The sequence below is a fragment of the Wolffia australiana genome, chromosome 20 (genome assembly GCF_029677425.1).
Source record: "Wolffia australiana isolate 7733 chromosome 20, ASM2967742v1".
Lineage (NCBI taxonomy): Eukaryota > Viridiplantae > Streptophyta > Magnoliopsida > Alismatales > Araceae > Wolffia > Wolffia australiana.
In genome coordinates, this window is record NC_135854.1 from 6492994 (window position 1) to 6514221 (window position 21228).

At 38.5% G+C, this 21228-nt stretch overlaps 2 protein-coding genes across 3 annotated transcripts; one reads left to right on the plus strand and one right to left on the minus strand.

Moving 5' to 3' along the window:
* The first annotated feature begins 643 nt into the window (after positions 1-643).
* LOC144716174 (uncharacterized) lies at positions 644-6045 on the plus strand. Its single transcript, XM_078591247.1, has 3 exons — positions 644-826; positions 2764-2864; positions 5450-6045. Exons 1-3 carry the CDS (start codon positions 729-731, stop codon positions 5947-5949), a joined length of 699 nt encoding a protein of 232 aa, XP_078447373.1. The 5' UTR covers positions 644-728; the 3' UTR covers positions 5950-6045.
* A 7357-nt stretch (positions 6046-13402) lies between these two features.
* Positions 13403-17898, minus strand: TAPX (thylakoidal ascorbate peroxidase). Of its 2 annotated transcripts, XM_078591046.1 has the most exons (13): positions 17686-17898; positions 17446-17583; positions 16755-16875; positions 16584-16684; positions 16419-16506; positions 15901-15968; positions 15738-15824; positions 15337-15411; positions 15156-15233; positions 14966-15070; positions 14826-14900; positions 14411-14479; positions 13403-13635 (listed from the first exon to the last, which is right to left on the minus strand). In XM_078591046.1, exons 1-13 carry the CDS (start codon positions 17863-17865, stop codon positions 13498-13500), a joined length of 1323 nt encoding a protein of 440 aa, XP_078447172.1. In that variant the 5' UTR covers positions 17866-17898; the 3' UTR covers positions 13403-13497. The 2 variants fall into 2 exon arrangements, with proteins under 2 accessions (XP_078447172.1, XP_078447173.1); XM_078591047.1 differs by lacking the exon at positions 13403-13635 and having other exon boundaries at positions 14111-14479.
* Positions 17899-21228: the final 3330 nt, after the last annotated feature.

Sequence of the window (21228 nt, forward strand, 5' to 3'; positions counted from 1 at the left end):
TAAAAAGAATCCCCAAAAATTCCCATACCAATTTTGTTGTGTTGGTTTTCCTTGAAGTTTCTCACAATTTTGCATATTAATATCTGTCTGACTATATGATATGCCATTCATGCAAATAAAATAATTATTCTCTAGCTGTCGTATTGTTGGTTGGATCAAACCACCAAATCCATGCAGGGAACGGATGAAGTAGCTTGTCCTGGACACAGAGAGAAAGCAAAACTAGGTCTTTATTTTGGTCAGAATGAGAACCTCTATTATTTCAGGTTTATGTGTATTCATCAAATATAATCAAAATAAATGATATAATCCATCTAACTATAATTGGTTAATGACGTTGTTGAGAAGCCGATTAACTTAAAAGCAATATGTCCCATCTATTTACTTCACCTAATATAAATCCTATCAACAATGTATCTACCTCAGTGTACTCTAGAATTTAGTTTCATAATATAGATTTCTTTTATGACTCAACCCTGCAAAACCGATCCACCAATCAAAATCCAAATAAAAAATGCGTCTATATTTCACCCTAAAATCCAACGGCGATGGCCTGCGTAAAACGACGGTTAAAACAAACGGTTGGTTTATGAATAATATATATACATGCATTATTACTGTAAAGTGTTCTTCATCGTCGCACAGATCTCTGTTTCTGTTTTTTGCTGTTGGAAAGATGAGGAAGGAATGAAAATAGAGAAGTCGAGAGCAGAGGCGTCGTCCAGGGGATGGGGAACGTCATCCAATCGTTCTTCTCCGGCGTCATCCACGCCGTCGGCAACGTCCTCGAAGCCCCCCTCGATTTCCTCTCCGGCAAGTCCTGCAGGTTTTATTTCCCCTCTCTCTCTCTCTCTCTCTCTCTCTCTCTCTCTCTCTCTCTCTCTCTCTCTCTCTCTCTCGATATCTCTCTCTCTCTCTCGATCTCTATCTCCATCTCCATCTCAATCTCCGTCTCTCTGTCTCGCTCTCTCTTCACCTATATCCCTCTATCTCTATCTATCTCTCTCTACATGTATCTATCTCACTCAATCTCTCTCTCTCTAACCGTATCTATCTCACTCTAGCTTTCTCTCTATCTCTATCTATCTTGCTCTATCTCTATCTATCTCGCTCTATTTCTCTCTATCTCTATCTATCTCGCTCTATTTCTCTCTATCTCTATCTATCTCGCTCTATCTCTCTCTCTATATCTATCTATCTCGCTCTATCTCTCTCTCTCTGTCTCCATCTATTTATCTCGTTCTATCTCTCTCTATATCTATCTATCTATCTCGCTCTATCTCTCTCTATTTTTATCTATCTATATCGCTCTTTCTCTCTCTATCTCGCTCTATCTCTCGATATCTCTGTCTATCTATCTATCTCGCTCAATCTCTGTCTCTTTTTTCCCTCTCTCTCTCTATCTCCATCTGTTTTTCTCTCGCTCTTTCTCTGTCCCCATGTCTCTACTTCAATTTCTATCTCTTTTTCTCTCTGCGTCTCTCGAAACCCTTATTTTCTCTCTCCTACAAATTGACGGAAACCTTCAGGTCTACGTACAGGTTTCTCTCCCTCCTCCTCTTTCTATCTCTTTCTCTCTCTTTGTACGAAACCCCAAACTTCTCTCCTAAAAGTTGACGAAAACCTTCAGGCCTACGTGCAGTCTTTTTTCTTTCTCTCTCTCTCTCTCTGTCTCTCTTCCTCTCTCTTTCTTACTCTCTCACTCTCTCTTAGTCTCTCTCACTCTCTCTTACTCTCTGTCACTCTCTTCTCTTATTATTCTCTTACTCTCTCTCTTACTCTCTTACTTTCTCCCTCTTACTCTCTTTCTCTCTCTTTCAATGTGTATCTCTTTCTCTCTCTCTCTTTCAATTTGTATCTCTTTCTCCCTGTCTCTCTATCGAAACTCTTATTTTCTCTCTCCTACAGTTTGACGAATACCTTCAAACCTACGGACAGGCTTGTCCCTCTCCTCTCTCTCTCTCTTTCTATCGCAATCCTAATTTTCTCTGTCCTCAAATTGGACGAAAACCTTCAAGCCTACGTCCAGGTTTCTCTCTCTCTATCGAAAACTTAATTTTCCCTCTCTTCCATTTGACCAAAACCTTCCAGTCTACGTGCAGATTTCTCTCTTTCTTCGTCACAGACACACTCTCTCTTTATCTATCAATCTATCCATATGTCTGCCTCACTCTCTCTCTCTCTGTCCATCGGCCTCTATTAAAACCCATATTTTCTCTCTCCAGTTTGACTAAAACCTTCAGGCCTAACTGCATGTTTATCTCTCTCTCATATACTCTTTTTTCTCTTCATTCTCTCACCCTTTCTCTCTCTCACTCTCTATCTCTATCTCTCTTATCTCTCTCTCTCTCTTACTCTCAATCTGTCTCTCATTCTCTCACTCTTTATCTCTCTCTCACTCTCACTCCCTCTTTCTCTCTCTCACTCTCACTCTCTATCTCTCTCTATCTCTCTCTATCTCTCTCTCTATCTCTCTCTATCTCTCTCTCTATCTCTCTCTATCTCTCTCTATCTCTCTCTATCTCTCTCTCTATCTCTCTCTCTATCTCTCTCTCTATCTCTCTCTATCTCTCTCTCACACTCTCTATCTCTCCCACACACTCTCTACTCTCTCTCTCTATCACTCTAACTCTTTATCTCTCACTCTAACTCCATATATCTCTCTCACTCTCTATCTCTCTCCCACTTTAACTCTCTATCTCTTTCACACATTATCAAACCCTAACTTTTCTATCTCTCCTGGAATTTGACAAAACAATTAAGGCCTACGTGTGGGTCGACGTGGGATTTCATCTGCTACATCGAGCATTTTTGCGTTGCCAACCTGCTCAAACTCGTCGCTGTGCTCTTCCTCTTCTACCTTGGTCAGTGATCATCCTCTAATACTTCATCTTTTTCTCTTTCCTCTGCTTTATTGAGTTCTAGTGGCAAAGAGATGTCTGAGAAAGGAGAAAAGAGAAATAGAGAGTGAGAGAGAGAGAGAGATAGAGAGAGAGAACTAGCTGCTATAAGGAGAGACATAGACAGAATTTGAGACATATAGATATATAAAGATAGATCCAAACAGAGAGACATAGACAAACAGACAGAGGAAGATATAGAGAGGGCTAGAGAGAGAGAGATAGACAGACAGATAGACATAGAGAGACGCAGATAGATTTAGGGCGAGCTACAAAGAGAGAGATAGATAGACAGCCAGAGACACGGGGAGAGACAGATAGATATAGATAGAGTCACGGAGAGAAATAAATACAAACAGACAGGCAGAGAGATGGACACAGAGAGACAAGTAGATTTAGAGATAGAACCAAGAGAGATAGACAGGCAGAGACAGAGAGAGTCATAGAGAGAGAGAGAGAGATAAACAGATAGACATAGAGAGAGAACCAAAGAGAGAGAGAGATAGTCAGACAGAGAGTGATAGAGACCTATAGATATAGAGAGAGCCAGAGAGAGTTAGACATGCAGACAGAAACATATAAAGAGGTCGCCACAGTGAGACAAAGAGAGAGGAGAGGCCGAGAGACACCAGATTGACGGACAGGACGAGAGAGATGGAGAAGAAAAAAAAAGAAATAGAGGGAGAGGGAGAGATGGAGGGAGGAGAAATGAGGCAGAGAATAATGATAATGAAATATTTATCGATCCCTACTAGTTTTGGTTCAGATTAGTGGTATTCATAGAACAGTTCATGTATCTTCCAGTTGTCAATGTTCTGTCATGTTGTTCTCTGCTTAGACATTTAATCTCAGCCATTAAATGAATCATATCCTTGTTAATCCTATCTTTATTCTATCTTGGACACTAGATCAATACTCTGAAGTCTCTCTGCCTGTCGATATATCCTGTATATTTATTATGTGGGCATGTGTTCTGATTTTCTTGTTGTCTTCAAAGTTTTTCTTGCATCTCACCAAACTCTACTCAATATCAATTGTCCCCCCGTCCATTCCATCAGTAAACTCCATCTTAACTAGTATATATTTAATCATTAGTTCTGTCACTGAACTCTACTCCACTAGTCTAGTTCTTATCATCCCAACCACGCATCACATCATCGATCCCATCATCAAACTCCACTCAGGTAGTCTAACTTTTGAAACTCCAATTATTCAAATGTTTAAGTGTCCCCTTGTTTGTCCAATCATAAAATTTTTCCCAACTGGTTTATTATTAATCATCCCACCATCCAGCCCATCATCAAACTCCACTTAACTAGTCTAACTGTGGCAACTAATCTATTTTTAATTATCAGTCCCATGATTCTGCCTGATTAAACTATGTTTTAGCATCCCTCCTATCATCAAACTCCACTCAATTAATCAAATTTATCATCTCATTATATTTTCCTTCATCAAACTCCGCTCATCTAGTCTAGTTTATCACCCCCCCCCCACCATTCATCCCATCATTAAACTCCACTGAACAAGTCTGCTTTTAATCTTCCCACCTTTCATCCAGTCATTAAACTCTGCCCAATTAGTCTAACTTCTAATCTTCCCACCATCTGTCCCATCATCAAAGTATTCTCAACAAATATATGTTATATTAGTAAACCTTCCACCATCGATCCCATCATTAAACTCCACTCAAGTAGTCTATCTTTTGAAAGTCCCACCGTCTGTCCCATCATGAAACTCCACTCAATTAGTATATTTGATATTTGTAATCCCCCTCCATTCCTGTGTCAAACTCTGATCAATTAGTCCAGATTCAAATCGTCCCACCATCTGTCCCATCATTAAACTCCACTTAATTCGTTTACTTTTAAATTTCCTGCCCTCCATCCCTTTATCAAACTCCACTCAATAAGTCTAAGTTTTAATCATCCCACCATCCATCCCATCATCAAACTCCACTCAATAAGTCTAAGTTTTAATCATCCCACCATCCATCCCATCATCAAACTCCACTCAATAAGTCTAAGTTTTAATCATCCCACCATCCATCCCATCATCAAAGTCCACTCAATAAGTCTAAGTTTTAATCATCCCATCATCAGTCCCGTCATCCAAATCCTCCCAACTAGTATCTTTCAATTGTCCCATCATCCATTCCATCATCAAGACTCTAATCATTTAGTCTAAATTGCAATCCCTCCACCATCCATTCCATCATCAAACACTTCTCAATTAGTACAAATTTCAATCATCCCACCATCCGTCCCATCATCAAACTAAGCTCAATTAGTATACTTTATATCATCCATCATCCATCCGCCACTCAATCACTCTAATTTTTAATCGTCCAACCATCCACCCCATCATCAAACTCCGCTCAATTAAACTCAATTTTAATCATCTACCATCCATCTGTCATCCGTTCCATCGTAGCTCCTCAGACAGGGAGGCCCATTTCTTCTGTCCCAAACCATCATCCGTCCCCAAACCAGTTCAGATTAAAAAATATCCTCATCTCTCAGCCCTTTATCTATATCTCTCTCTTTCAGTGCTGGTGTTCATATATCTACTGTTCAAGGCCGGAGTATTCGGATGCTTGGGAGGAGCGGCAGGGAAGATGCTGAGAGCCTTCTGCTCAGCCTCTGCTTCTTGCTGCGAGAGAGGAGTTGTCTCTCTCCGGCGGGCGATGAGAAGAAGGAAGATGAACAAGTCCATGGCCATGGAGGGAGAAGAGGAGGAGAGAGATGAGGAGTACCGTGTGGGCATCTTCTCCGGTTCTAGAGAGAGTGTGTATCGTCAGAAGGAGTCGACATCGTTCTCGTCATCGTTGTCATGGGAGAGGGAGAGGAGGAGGAGGAGAGCTCATTTGGAGAGGTCACTGAAGGCAAGGAGCCACAGGATACGAGTGGAGTTGACGGAGAGGAGTTGCCGAAAAGGGGAATGGAGAGGGTGCGAGGTGAGTGGGCATGGCGTTAGGGTTGTCCGGGCTTCCAAGTTTGTGAGGAAGCCCAGGGGTATTGGTGGTGGACAACGGGGGAGAAGGTGGTGAACACACCTGGGGCCTTGCTAGTTTTATCTCTCTCTCTCTCTCTCTCTCTCTCTCTCTCTCTCTCTCTCTCTCTCTCTCTCTCTCTCTCTCTCTCTCTCTCTCTCTCTCTCTCTCTCTCTCTCTCTCTCTCTCTCTCTCTCTCTCTCTCTCTCTCTCTCTCTCTCTCTCTCTCTCTCTCTCTCTCTCTCTCTCTCTCTCTCTCTCTCTCTCTCTCTCTCTCTCTCTCTCTCTCTCTCTCTCTCTCTCTCTCTCTCTCTCTCTCTCTCTCTCTCCCTCTCTCTCTCTCTCTCTCTCTCTCTCTCTCTCTCTCTCTCTCTCTCTCTCTCTCTCTCTCTCTCTCTCTCTCTCTCTCTCTCTCTCTCTCTCTCTCTCTCTCTCTCTCTCTCTTTCTGTATCTCTCTCTCTCTGTGTCTCTCTCGCCCTGTCTCTCTGTCTCTCTCATTCTCTCTTTCTGTGTCTCTCTCTTTCTGTATCTCTCTATGTGTCTCTATCGCTCTGTGTCTCTCTCTTTCTGTATCTCTCTATGTGTCTCTATCGCTCTGTTTCTCTGTGTCTCTCTTTCTGTATCTCTCTTTTTCTGTGTCTCTCTCTTTCTGTATCTCTCTCTTTATGTGTCTCTCTCTTTCTATATCTCTCTCTTTGTCTCTCTGTTTATATGCCTCTCTCTCACTGTCTCTCTCTCTCTCTTTCTGTATCTCTCTATGTGTCTCTATCGCTCTGTTTCTCTGTGTCTCTCTTTCTGTATCTCTCTTTTTCTGTGTCTCTCTCTTTCTGTATCTCTCTCTTTATGTGTCTCTCTCTTTCTATATCTCTCTCTTTGTCTCTCTGTTTATATGCCTCTCTCTCACTGTCTCTCTCTCCCTCTGTCTCTCTCTGTTTCTCTCTTTCTGTGTCTCTCTCTTTCTGTATCTCTCTCTTTCACGCTCTTTCTCTCTCTTTCCATTCCTCTCTCCCTCTTTCTGTTTCTGTCTCCCTCTTTCTGTGCCTCTCTCTTTCTTTCTCTCTCTATCTCCCTCTTTCTGTGCCTCTCTCTCTCTTTCTCTCTCTGTCTCTCTCTTTCTGTGCATCTCTCTCTAAGTCTCTCACACTATCTCTCTTCTTCTCCCTATTTGTGTGTGTCTCTCTCTCGCTGTCTCTCTCCCTCTCTCCCTCTCTCTCTTGGTCTCTCTCTCTCATCTTTATATCTCTCTCTTGTTCTCTCTCTCTCTACCTCTCTCTATCTCTCTCTCTGTAGCTATCTCTCTCTCTATGTCTACCTCTATCCATCCTTCTCTCTCACTCTGACAAAGTTTAATTTGAAACTCATGACAAACCTTAACCGAAAATGTAAGCCATCTGTCATAGCCCATCATCAATGTCAACCATCAATGATGTTCCAATAAATATTATTATCATCGTCAATCACAATATATGAATTGATAATCTAATGAGAAAGGCTGTGGGGTTTGAATCAAGGACCCAAGAGGAGCCAAACATTTGTCAATTTTTCAGTGGAAGCCAGCTGGCTATCAGCTTCTGCCCATCGTTTCATGAATTCAAATATTTTATTATGTAGAAATTCTTTTATACATCTGGATGCATTTTAAGACAGTTAATCATTTGATTAACCCTGTATTTTCCGTCTGATCCTCTCCATGTAAATAATTACATAAAGCAGCATAATTTGGCTAAAAACCTATTTTTTCATAGAAATGATTGATATGAATTATTTTAGGTGAAAGTTAAAAAGTATAAACAAAATTATGGTTATATGTTCATATTGACAGTAAAATTGACATTTAGACGGTTTTCTTGGGAAGGTTAGACGCTTGGAATTATGGTAATATGTTCATACGGGTTAGTTATAAAAAAAAGGGTTGGAGGATCAACTTAGTCATTATTGTTTGATTAAAACTAAATATGTATACAAAATAAACTAGTTCTTCTCTATCTAATCCAACATCCCTACTCATATTATGTTCACCAAAGTTTTTGGACATGATATTTATAAAAATGGAATTATATTATTAAAAATAACATCATTGGCTAAGTTTCAATAGCTATTCAAGGACTATTTAATTTTCAGCAAACCTGTAACTTGAGATTTAATAGTCAAAGATGATTTTCTTATTGGAGTTGGGCCTGCTTGACATCCTGCCTAGGCATGGACTGCATCACAAAGCCCCCACAATGACACTTGGGATATTTATGCTCCTCCCACACCCTAAAAGTTCTCCAAACATTAAACTTCAGTGCATGTTGTAACAGTCTACAAGCACAGCCCTCGGGTCATTCCCACCTGGCACCCTTGTTCCTTTCAAAAAAACGTGATGAGCTTATTGCACCTAAAAAATGAAAATCTTCATATTAAATTTACATATTAATACATGCTATTTAGTTTCATGACATATATAATTTAAATATTTGATTGTCCATTCAAATTCCCGTAATTTCTGAGCATCGAAATTTGTAAGTACATTAATGAGAGTTATATGCATAAAGCCAGAGAAAAAATCAAATTAAGTGGAAAATTTACGTTAAAGGAGATTTCATGAGGAACTTGTGAATATTTTTGATATAGTCAATCATTGTAATATGAGGAAATTTCCCATTCAAGTTAATTTATTTTTCTCTAGTTCATTTGGAATCTCAGGAGAATGAAAAAAAATTTCTACACCATATTGGTCTTACGATGAGCTAACTCATGAGAGGAGTCCTACAAACAATTTTTATACTCTTCAAATCATGTGATATTCTCTCAGGATATTTTATGAATTCTGTCTCCAGAAAATTTTGAGAATGATCTCATTTGGTTGGTTATGGAATGGATTATATAGAGACACTCACATTAGATCAGTTTGATAAAATAACCATTCAATAATAGCTTATAGCTATTACAGTTTTCTAAGTGAAGAATCTGCCATGGTACATTGTTATTCTTTTATCATTATATTACTACGAGAAAATTAGTCCCTTCATAAATCTAAATTTGTGTCTAGGTTATCTTTGTAGTGATAGATAGTCACTTAAAGAGGTTTTTTAGACACAAAAGTTTTTATTGTTGAGGACTAAGTCACTCTTCAATCCATCTTCATATGTTTTATTTTTATTTATAGTGATTTAATATATGAGAACTTGGACACATTCGATGATCCCCATGGTCTCTTTAGGTTCATACATAAGCCTTTAAAACATAGTTAGCAGCTAGTGACTTATTAAATTCCTTCAACTCTCCAGAAATGTGGACACTTGAATCAATTGATTACAGGAATAAGGTGAAGAAGAAATGCAAAAGCTTCAACTAGGAGGATCTTAAATGGTTGAATGTATATTTGTCAAATTGATATGGTCTAGTTGAGTTTCAATGAGTTGGATGCAAAATTATTTACTTTAAAATGTACCATCTATTGGGAATCATTCAAATAAAGAATTCTAAGAGCATAGGTAATCTCTTATGCTTAAAAATGATTAGAACGGATATTCAATTAACTTGGTAAGTATATAAAATTATTCTAGAAGTAAATTTAGTTAAAATGATGAATAATCAAGAGATATATGATAAATAAATTTGATAGATATTGAAATAAATAACTTCAAAAATATTTATATGTATATATAATGAGTTAAAATTTGTAACTTTAATTTATCGTTAATATTTTAATAAAAAATAAAATTATATGACTAGCTAGTGAGGAGCAAGGTTCATCTTTACATGGAATGGATATTATGGTGTTGGTTAGTTTAAATTAGTAATCAAGGGATAACAGTCAAGTTTTGTGATAGTGGAAAGTTATTCTGTTTCCCTTTGGCACTCTAACTTTGATCAATTTTGACCAATAGGAAACTTGACGGTTATCACTTTCACTTTATTCCCATCGTTCTATGAAGGTAGGAACTACAGGGTTTTGGTGACTGGATTGAATGATGGAAAAAACTTATCTATGTAATGGATGTTGGTTTGTATTGACCTAGATCTGGATGAAGACGAGGATTCCACGCAGTGGAAGACATGTAACAGAATCGAACAACATGGATAAAATCATTCAAACGAGGAACCCGTGCACAGATTGCATCCTTAATTTCTTGGATCTCAGAGAGAGACGAGTCAAGCTGCTCAAGTGTGCAGCATCTAAACGTATCCACGCGATCCTCGACACGTCGGATCTCATAAGTCTCATTGATGAACCCCGTTCTACCTCCATCGTCGTCGTTACGCCATCCCGATCGCATCAGGCATGGAGAGGGGATGTGGGGAGAAGGGAGAAGGGGAAGGCTTGGGAGAGTTTCGTTCAGGGACTTCCCTTATTTATACTAAGTACGCATTTTTCATTAAAACCTCCAAAACGTAAGTTATCCTCTGACATCCAAAAGACCTTTTGCGTGTGACGCTCTAGGCCCATGTATCAGTCTTTTAATGACTCCAACGGCCCAATATCTTTTTATTGGTCTTCCAAATTAATTAAGTGTATCATCATATAGATTAATTAACATCAAATCGATTTAACCCAATCGATAGGTCGAGTCTCCAACACGTGGGGTGTCAAGCTGCACATCGTGTTCTAGAAGATACAAAGGAGTGTATATCGACTCACTCATGAAACCTATTCATCTTTGGTTACCTTGTACGTATAATCCCTCATCCACTTGATGCTCCTTGGATGACTTAGGGTATGGTCAACTATCAAACCCTAATCGCTCATCCCAATTATTAGTGATGCATTCGTAAATCATCATAGAACTCTTCTCTGATATTTTACTCCCTTGGCCAACGACTTCATCGCATCGTCTTCCTTGAGTTGTCACCTCGTATATTGAGGTTGGACGATCCCATTTTGACCACTCAATTATCTTCGTGAACTTCTTAATGCACCCGAACTAAGAACGTTTAGAACCACACGATTTGAGGCTCATTGTCCATAGTCAAAGTACAATTGTCAGTCCACAGGATGTCTTTGGTGTCTCAGGTCTAAGGACCACTTACACAACAATGACGTGAATTAAGTTGATTAACATTTTGCTATAATACAACTCAGGGATTCGTACAGATCAATTTAGTGAACTCTTTTTGCTAAATAGCACCCACTATCTATCCTTAGTGTCGTCGCACTAATGGCTATGGGACCGGCCATACTCATCATATGAGTGAGGCTAGATAGTGTTATTCTATACACATACTTCGACTTCCTTCTCTATCTTTTGAATAGAAACATTTAGAACGCATACTTAAAGACTAGGGATCTGTGTATTACGATCTCATCATAATTTATTAAGTCAGATAATGTATTCGTGGACTTCACTATAAGCATCACAAGTGCACTATAATGAATATGATGTATTAATGAACATGGAAAGCGACATGGAATGTGTGATTGGCTAGCCGACCATATTATTTTCATCAACAGAAGCATTGATCGATTACAAATTGATCTCTAAAATATAATACATCACATGTACCCTATGGGGAACTTGTTTCGCCCTTCACTTGCTCCCTTTTGGATTGTTCTGAAGCTGCTCATATGCCGGGTCTCTATAAGTATACATGCAATCAAGTTGCTCTTAGATCTCCAATTCTTTTCCAAATCTTCTTGAAATCCTTGTAGACCTTCTCACCATGAAGGCTCTCTTCTTGGATGAGTGGAGAAATCTCGGAAGGAAGAAAGGGGGTTGCACAGATCTAGCTGGCTTAGGTTCCTAAAAATTGGTGCCCCTCTTCTATTTTTAGTTTACCATAGATTTTTCATAAAACTCAATTAATAAAATATATTTACAAATGCCCCTATGATCTTATGCGGGTGACCCTCTAAGCCCATGTATCATTCTAGTTGATAATTTTAGCAACCCAATAAATTAATTATATCAACATATAGATCAATCAACTAAGGATCAATTTAACCCAATCAATAGGTTTAGTTTTCAGCCCATGGGTACCAAGTAGTACCACGTACTCTAGAAAGTTTTTGAACTCTTTCATGGACCCTTTACCGTCATCGATTATTGTCTATTATTCTCCTTCATCTGCGTATGAGTCATGAATGACTTTGGGTATGATTTATCATCATGCCCAAATCCATCATTCAATTAGTACTAATGTGTAATGTAGATCATTTAAGAACTTCTTCTCCAATATACTCACTCCCCTAGCCTTGGATTTAGCTGCATCACTTACTTGAGTCAATATCCTCTTATATTGAGAGTGAATGATCCCGTCCTGACCACTCAATCATCTATATGGGCTTCGTACTATATCCGAGTTATGACTTGGTCAAAACGTAGTTGTCCACCCATGAGATGTCTTTGTGTCGTAGGCCAATAGATCATTTCTACAAACATGAGTTAAATTAACTAGATTAATATTTAGATGTAATATTATGCAAGGATTCATACGGATCAATTCAGGGAACTCTTTCTCCACCCATCACCACCATTTGTCCTTAGTTTCTCCACACTAATGGCCTCATGATCAACCATACTTATCGTATAAGTATGATCAGATATTGTTATTTTATCTAGATAATTCGACGTCCATCTCAACTATCTATTGAATTGGAATATTTAGAATACATGTTTAAAGACTATTGATTGATGTATTATGAACTCTTCCTAATTCACTAGGTCCTCGCATGTATTCATGGACTTCATTATAAACATCATGCTGGAATAATATTGAAGCAATATTTTAGTCAATGAGCTACTAAAAAACATGGCAGTGTGATTGGCTTGACGGCCACATAACATCCATCAGGAGCAATTATAAGATGATTTTTACAACAATAGAGGGATTATTTTATAGACAAGATGGTATAAATGTATAGCCACAAAATTCTTTTGTATTGTCAAATATTGTGATTTAAACTTGAATCATTCGCCATCCTTGCATCTTTATCTCCCCATTTCTCTACGTTTGGGCTTGACATCATATCATGCAATGCTCATGTTTTTAGAAGATAATACATTAATTTCCATTTTTTTGATGATGAATTTATATGTATGTTTGGAAAAAGTGCATCCTTGAATTTTTTGAAAAGTATATTTTGGAATCAATATTTTTAAATTGATGCTTTGACATTGCATTGATCATAATGCTAATTCCTTCCTTTTTCATGTTGACGCAGGTCCTCTCACATTGATCATAACCTCATTGATTGTGCCAACCTCTCCCTGTATAATTAAAAAGAAGAAAATCTCAGCTAATGATTCCCACTATGGGATCAAAATTTAAGATGTTGTGATGGAACCTTTTCACGATGATTTGACGGCTACTCATTGCATTATGGATTGGCTACAACTAATGACTAACGACTAGCCGCGATAAAACAAGAAGAAATACCTAAATAAATTTAAATAATTTAATAAAGGATGCCTTTACTTTTAAAAATCTAATATAATTCCACAATTTTCAAACTAAATATATTCCATTTTAAAAGATCTTTTTTACAAATACGATGTTAGAAAAGTCAATAAAAATAACTTAAAATACAGAAAATTCATAATATCATTCCACAAATAGATGTTAACATTTTAGGGATGAAAAAACCGTCCCGTTTGTGTCCCTGCACTATAGTTGTAACTTCAAAAAAGTATTTTTTGGGCATTAAATGTTGTGATTTTTTGGCAATGGGTAGTTCGGATTTTCGCCTCAGGACTGCCTGTCTTAAGGGACCTGGGGCAGTCAAAAACTCGCCCCTCGGGGCAAACTTCCACACTGCAATGTGCAAACCACCCCCCATTATTTTGCAAAAAATAACATAGGGCAGAACTTTAAGGTTCAAGTGGACCCAAGAAACAAAAAAAATATATGATTTTTTTGAAATAATATTTACATCAAAATAAATTAATGCTTTTATGTTTTATAATCATAAACATTATAATTATGTTAAAACATCATTACGTAGTGCCTTGAGGGCATATCTACAGAGTATCTTGGTATCATGAACAGACAAGGCATCTACTAGTCATACGAGGGCTCATCAAACAGCATTGCATCGATTCCTATCTTCACAACAAACTGCAAGAATGTATTGTACGACTCTTTCTACATCGTTTTATAATACTTCAAAATGACTTTAATCTATAATATATATTTCTGTCTAGTCTAAGTTGGATGGTCAGATAAGAATTTACTGATTACCTTCATCTGTGCATATTTTATAAAATAAACAAGGCATTTATAGACAACAAAAAATTAAAAATATAGAACATAACATCTCATAGAATCAAAATATGCATCAGATTTTACAAGCAGCAATGCTATAAAGTTTGCTTTATTGATCCCAAAGGATGGTGGGGTTGGAAAGGTGTTTGATCTACTGGAGTGCAGCAAGTTCTCATAGTTTATTAGATGTGCATGCAGGGGATTTAATATTCTATAGAGAGATGATGAGAGGGAGAGAGGCAGCATTTAATTTGCAAACAGGGAGCTCAGGAGGGCCAAAACAGCGACGAAGATGATGATATTAAGGAAGTAGTTGGATTGTAGGGGCTTATCTGGGCTGCCACCGAGACCTTCATACTCCGCACGAATCTTCTGCTTCATTGCGCTTGACAGTTCCTTCTGCAAAATAAAACAATTACATCAAGATAAGACTCCACTCGAAAATACGAGTAGATATGTGATATCCAAATAATATGTCAATCGTGGAACGACGCAAGTGCAGTGACAATGTAGTGGATAGACGAGGGAAAGCGATACACTCGCGTCCAGAAACTGTTTCTTTATTCCAATCCATACATGCCTCTTTAACGTGCACGTATCGCTCCTCTCCTTTTCAATTTTTGATAGATTGTTGTGAGGTTTTTATCACATTACATTCCCTCTCTTCTTTATCTCTCTCTACTGGTTTCTTCTCAGAGCTTAATTTTGGATGAAATAATGGAATAATAAAAAAATAATCACAAACCTTTCCAGAGGAATACTTGGCAGCAACAAATTTCTCAGGCACAGGCTGCTTGGGATTGTCATCGATGGAAAAACCCTATAAAAATATAATCATTAATATATTTATTGTTTCACCATTTCTCGTAATATGGAGAGACTTACTTCCGGAGGATCAAACTTGGCGCCGAGATTGCTGAGCTTTGCATGGGCCTCAGCATAGTCCTTAAAGAATGCCTCCTGATCTTGAGCATACTTCTCAGCATAGATCTGGATAAAATTGATATGCAGATTTTTTATACATACCATTTTCTTGTTTGGAAGAATCATATGAGATGCAGAAATCTTGGTTTACCTTGAAAGATGGGTCCTCAAATAGAACAGCATCAGTCGGCAAGACCAGAAGATCCTCGTCTCTCTTCTCTTTGATTTCCTGTAACCAAAGAATTTATCAGAAAACATCATAATTTATTCAGTAAAACATAAATAATTCTCAAATGAAGTTTTGATTTAGGAGGAAAGATCAAAGTTCTAACCTTGAAATAGCTGTTGTCAAACTTCAACCACTGCACAGTCCATGATTGACCACCTGGTGCTCCTGGGCCATCTTTCTAGTTACATCAGAAAAAAGATCAACGCAAGATATTAATAATTATGTGTCTAGCTTAGTAATTCTTTTTCCCTTTGTGGACCTTTTAAGGATTCTTCTGAGTCAGTAATAATTATGTGTCTGATCTTTGTCTATAAATAATGAAGATTACACCATGAAATTTGAGCTTGTTGAAGAAAATTTATTGCCCTACCTCGATGTTTCTTTATTTCTTCCAACTCCTATTTCAATTTTTCTCTTCATCCCAAAATGCAATGTATTGCAATGTTTAAGATTACTTGATTAATTTATTCTAAGAGGAGCCAGATGTTGTATTTGTTGCGATACCGTATATTTAGTCTCTGGCTTGCCCCAGCCACTTCTTTCTGGTCTCGATCTTCCAAGGGTATGGGCACCAGACAAGGCGACTATTTCCTGAGATGGTGGATCAGCAGAAAAGTCAGATTTAAATGGGGTGGGTACGACTATACATTACTGGATTAGAGATAACCTTATCATCTAGCCCCATCCGATTGAAAACTGTCCTAAGATGGGTTGCTGGTGAAGGGGGCCCAGCATCTGCAAGAATCTCAATGCACTAATCAAATAGAACAAGATGAAATAAATCGAAAATTAGATTCTTTTTTCGAGAACGTTAATCAGAACTATCTATTATCCCGTGGATTACCGCCTCACTTCCCGCATCTTTATTATGATATTAAAATTCGAATAAGAGAGTGATCAACAATATCATGGTATATTGTCCATTAAGACTGATAAATCCGATAAAATGCGCATAACCATTTTTTTAATGTACATAATTTAAGAATTTAGGACAATAATTGAGGTTCTCTCGACTGTTTTGAGAAACGGCATAATTTCATACATACTGGTTGTGAAACGTTGTGAAACCCTGAATTTAAGAACGAAAATAAAAAGTGAAACTTCTGATGGAGGAGATAAATTCTGAGAAAGAAAAATTAAATTATTTATAAAAAACTCATGTGAACAAAGTGATAAGATGGTCACCTGGAAGCTTTCCCTCCTCGGGACATTGATCTGGACTGGTGACATCGACACGGCCATATTTCATGGGGATTTTAGGGCCTCCGGCTTCCTAAATCCTACTTTCCAGTCAAGTATCACCATTTACGAGCCCAAATTATAGAACAAATCTAAGGACGGAGCAAGAACCTCAATTGCAGTGGCGCTGGCTAATTGGAAGAGGTCTGCGTAAGTGATTCCTGGGTACTTGTCCTTGATTGGTTGAAGAAGATTTAATGCATTGACAAGGCCTGTGGCACCAAAACAGCATGATCAAGCACAATTGATCAGATCTAAGGTATGCTTGGGTCTGGAAAGTACCGGCATTGGCTCCATGCTTAAGCTCTGGTTCAAATCTCAGGCTACCATCTGCTCCTCCTCTCTGGGGCCATTCTTCGATGTTCTTATCATACGTTCCGGAGTCATGCCAGCCAAGACGAATCTAGGCGACGAAAAGTGTGAAAGAACCATTGAAATCGTTAGTGAAGAGGGGAATGCGCACTAAGTTAGTGATGTCACTACTTTGTGCTGTTAATTCATGTGGCTCAGTAAAAAAGTTCCTTGTCACTTGGTATTCATCTTTAAGAGCTGAGCTTCCAGCTGTTTTTCTCAAAGCTAGAGGCATCTCACCCCAGTATCTTTTAAAAGTTTCCATCTTTTTGGAGGAGCACAAAGCTTAAGAGTTGATATTTGATTCTTCATCCCATCTGGAAACATCTCTCTCCCTCGTAAATTCGTTATCTTCTGTCCTTCTCGGATAATTTTTTCATAAAATTTTAATTTTAGATTCTTTTTGTTGGAGGAAAATAATTTAAACACAAATTGAGAAAAAAAGTCAAGTAAAATGCTTAATTCTTCATTGGATTCACCTCCGGAGCTGAGCTTCTGGCAGTTTTTTTTTTTTCCCAAACTGAGGCATCCGTCAAACATATGTTGCGACAATCTCCCATCGAATCGAGGAGCACGAAAACCAAAAAGTGAAATTAAATGCATAACGCGGAAGAGGAACTACCAAAATCGGATGGCAGAATTTCGACTTAAGAAGTTCCCTGATGTCCTCTCTCGCGCTCTTCAGCTGGCCAGGATCCGAGCTGACAGAGGTCGAAGACACGGCATCCGACGACACGCGCGCAGCTCCGCCGCGGACATTCTGCGATCAAAAACCTTAAAACACGCGCTCAAAAAAGAAAGCATCAAATAAACACAAAAATCAACGCTCAGATCGTCTCAAAAACACGTTCCACAAGCTTACTTTTGGCGAATCGACGCGAAGAGGTTGAAATCGAGAAACCTTGAGGGAGCAACGCGCAGAGCAATCTTGCGATGACTTTCTCGGCAATCTCGTCGAGGAGACGAAGATCGCCGAGGAGCTGAACAAGGAAGAAGCGCCAATGGCGGAGACGGAGACGCGCGATTGCAGAGTTGCCGCCATAGCTGAGCTGAATGCACACTCTCGCCCTTTCTCTCTCCGTCGAGCCCTTTAAGTACCGTCATCGGCCGATCCAGAACCAGCGAATCAAAAATTGACACCTGTCGCGGTTGGTTGGCATCTTTTGTCTGACGTGGACCGAGATCTTTTCATGGTGTGTGCTAAACCTTTGCCCAGTCGGCTAGGGCCAGGTCTTGAGTTCTCCCTTGTCAGATATTAGCATAATGATCTATGTTAGTGTTTGGTTAGTTCGTGTTCATTGATAATTTATTCACAAACTAATTGGCTAAAACTCGTCAGAAGACTGATATCATTCTTGTTCAGCTTAATTTCACCCGTCTCTTTTATCTCCCATCATAGTTTGCAAATATTCTTCGCCTGGGGTTTTCCTGTTCGTGTTCGTGTTCGTGTTCTTTTGCGATTAAATGAAAACTTTTTTCCAAATCCCTACTGGATTCCGGTAGTCTATGACTAAACTGAGACGGTTGCTGTTCAGAATATCGAAAGTGGGAAATCCAACATCCTCTTTACTAATATCTGATATTGGTTGTGAGGAAACCTAGATCTGATGTCGGATATCATTACGGGTATGGGTTTTCTGATATTAGACAAATAAATTTAAATATAATTTAAATAATTTTCTGAATGAATACGTAATTAAGTTATTAAAGCTTCATCTTCTTCTGTAATTGAATAAAAGTAAATATTATTTTGTTTAGTTATACATAATGATAAAATTCCATCATGTATTAGGGTGAATTATAGCCATAAAGCTACTTTAATATGGCCTTATGCTAGTCATAAATCACAACTTTGTGACAGCATGTTGGCCTGAGACGAGTGGCGAGCCGGCAGTAGTATGAGGCAGATGATGAGGGGGGTGAGCAGTGTGTAATGGCCGGGTGAGGTATCCTCCTTTTTATTCTTCTTCCCCTCAGCCTCCTCCTCCAACCTATTTTATGTCTTCTTCTTCCTCTCCATCTCCTCATCCAAATTATTCTTCTACTTTTAACCAGAGTGAACACATTACTTGTTTTGTTTACATGGCTAGTATGCCGTGCAGCATCATCGCGAATACTACGTAAGTTAACTAAGGAGATGTGGATCTATACAAAGCGAGAGCAGCATAAAGAATGAGAGAGAGAGAGAGGGAGAAAAAGAACAAGAGTGATGGATAATGTGCAAAAAACCATCCAACCTATAATGTTATTCTAAGGTCAAAACAATGTTCCTTTTTTCTACACAAATGGGTGGTTCAAAAATTGAAACCCAACTGTGCCAAACTGCTGCCGTTCTAACACTCTGCCCAATGCCAGCATGAACTAGACAAGGCATGTGAGAACGTGCATCCCAAGGGAGGTCCTTTCAGGTACTGAATGGAGAACATGCGTGAAAATGTACCGCATGGTTGGTGAGCGCATCCGCCATCTAGTTCCCCTCTTGCTATCTAATATTTATGCACAATGATAGTAACTATGATGACACAAGTTAATGATGGGAAATGGCGAACCTCATTGATGAGGATTATGACTGTCTAGGGGGGGGGCATCGATTATCATGGACATCACAAAAATAGTTGTGAAAAAGGATATTGATCACGACAGTCATCAATTGGGATGACAACCATGACAATCATCATGGATAAGGATGGAGACCAGGACAGCATGTAGTTGTCAACTGGAATGGCACATGATGAAACAAAATTGGGGGTTTTCATTTTTTCTTCTAATTAATTTCATTTTAATCAATGAGTATTCATAAAATTTCAATCTCACTCAGAGATATATAGAAGAGAGTCGGGTCGTCTTCCCATGGACTAGTATTTTTGAGCTAGAGTTTATTAAATAATTTGATATCCAGGAGAACAAATATTAAGATAGTAATAATGGTGGGGATATTATTATTAATAGAAAATTTTTAGGAAGAAATATAAGAAAAGTTATGTGTATGTGGATACTAAAAGATAGGGAGATAGTTGGAGAGAGAAAGAGGTATCATGAGAGAGGAAAATAGTCCAAAATAAAGAAGATTACAAAACATTCACTACCTGTTTACATAAATTCCAACAGTAAGATAGAAGAGATTTATTCAGATTTTTAATGACTTACCAGATTTTACTTCCCAACTGAGGTTTTCATTGGCTTCACACCTCCCTCTTCTGGCTGCATCACCCTTCAGGTTCATTTTATAAGTTTCATCCCGCTTTCTCTTGTTCCACACTCTTTCCTTTGGTGCACAGAGCTGTTAGTCCCTAGGAAACAAGCGATCAAGGAACGAATTAAAAATCATTAGAGGAGACTCCATTTATATTTCAAGAAAGCTTTTAGTTTCTTAGAAGCAAGATCTTTGAAGGAAATGGCCAACGCTACAGAGCGACTTGGGAAAAAATTGTACAGCTTTGCCCATGGCCGTTTGATTTCCACTGTAGAGAGTTCAACGGCTGCGATTAAATTGCAGTAGTGACCCCTCTTCAGTAATGTTGGTCCTTGATGTCCAGAAGCATCTGCGCGCCAACCACTACTGCCATATGCCATCTTTAGATTCGTCCATGTCAGCAACCACAATCACCGATTCGCTACCTTTCCCACGTGTGCACGTGTGAGACCCTTCGCACTGTGTTTACCTCTCTTTGTGATGGGACGTGGTCTTGTAATCATAAGCTGCACCCCAAATTCCCCATGTATGGTGATTCAATTGTGGTCATAAGCATCCTCGGAGGGACCTCACAGGGCTGCATCTTCTATTATGGTAGGTGTGCATGTTCCATTGGCTGCTGCTTATTTAAAACCCATTTTTTAAAGAATTTTATTCTCTATTATAAAACTAGCATACATCCAAAATAATCAAATCGATTTTTTTAAAATAAAAAAATCCACACTTTAGAATGAAACTAAATTGAGGTTTTACTAACTCTTCAGTTTATTCATAAATCATGCAAATTTCAGAAAAATTAGGAAATTTTTATATACTTTGTGAATTAATGTGCGAAATGGGATTGCAAATGAAACACCAACCCATGCATTATTTCAACATTTGGACATGATCTAACCATTGAAATCATAAAAAGTACATGCATGGAATTTGACATGAGTGCTCTCTCTCTCCCTCTTCGTGTATGTGTGTGTCTCTCTCTTCTGTCTTTACCTCTCTCGCTCTCTGTCTGTTGCTGCCTCTCGCTCGCCCTCTCTGCCTATTTTGTCCATTCCGTCATCCCCTGTTATCTGTTCTGTAATTTGTCTAGAAAAATGACAAAATGGGACTGACGAAAGAATGGTGAAGATGATGAATTTGGCCGAACCATGATGAGGATGAGATCAAATTCAACGGACAGATAACTGAACACATGGCCATTCCGTCCCGTTCCGT

Coding starts and splice junctions, on each gene's coding strand:
- LOC144716174 (XM_078591247.1), top strand. CDS start 729: ATGGGGAACGTCATCCAATCGTTCTTCTCCGGCGTCATCCACGCCGTC. Junction 827..2,763: donor CTCTCCGGCAAGTCCTGCAG/GTTTTATTTCCC, acceptor AAAACAATTAAG/GCCTACGTGTGGGTCGACGT. Junction 2,865..5,449: donor GCTCTTCCTCTTCTACCTTG/GTCAGTGATCAT, acceptor TCTCTCTTTCAG/TGCTGGTGTTCATATATCTA.
- TAPX (XM_078591046.1), bottom strand. CDS start 17,865: ATGGCGGCAACTCTGCAATCGCGCGTCTCCGTCTCCGCCATTGGCGCT. Junction 15,969..16,418: donor CGAGGAGGGAAAGCTTCCAG/GTGACCATCTTA, acceptor AGATTCTTGCAG/ATGCTGGGCCCCCTTCACCA. Junction 15,412..15,737: donor AGCCAGAGACTAAATATACG/GTATCGCAACAA, acceptor TGATGTAACTAG/AAAGATGGCCCAGGAGCACC.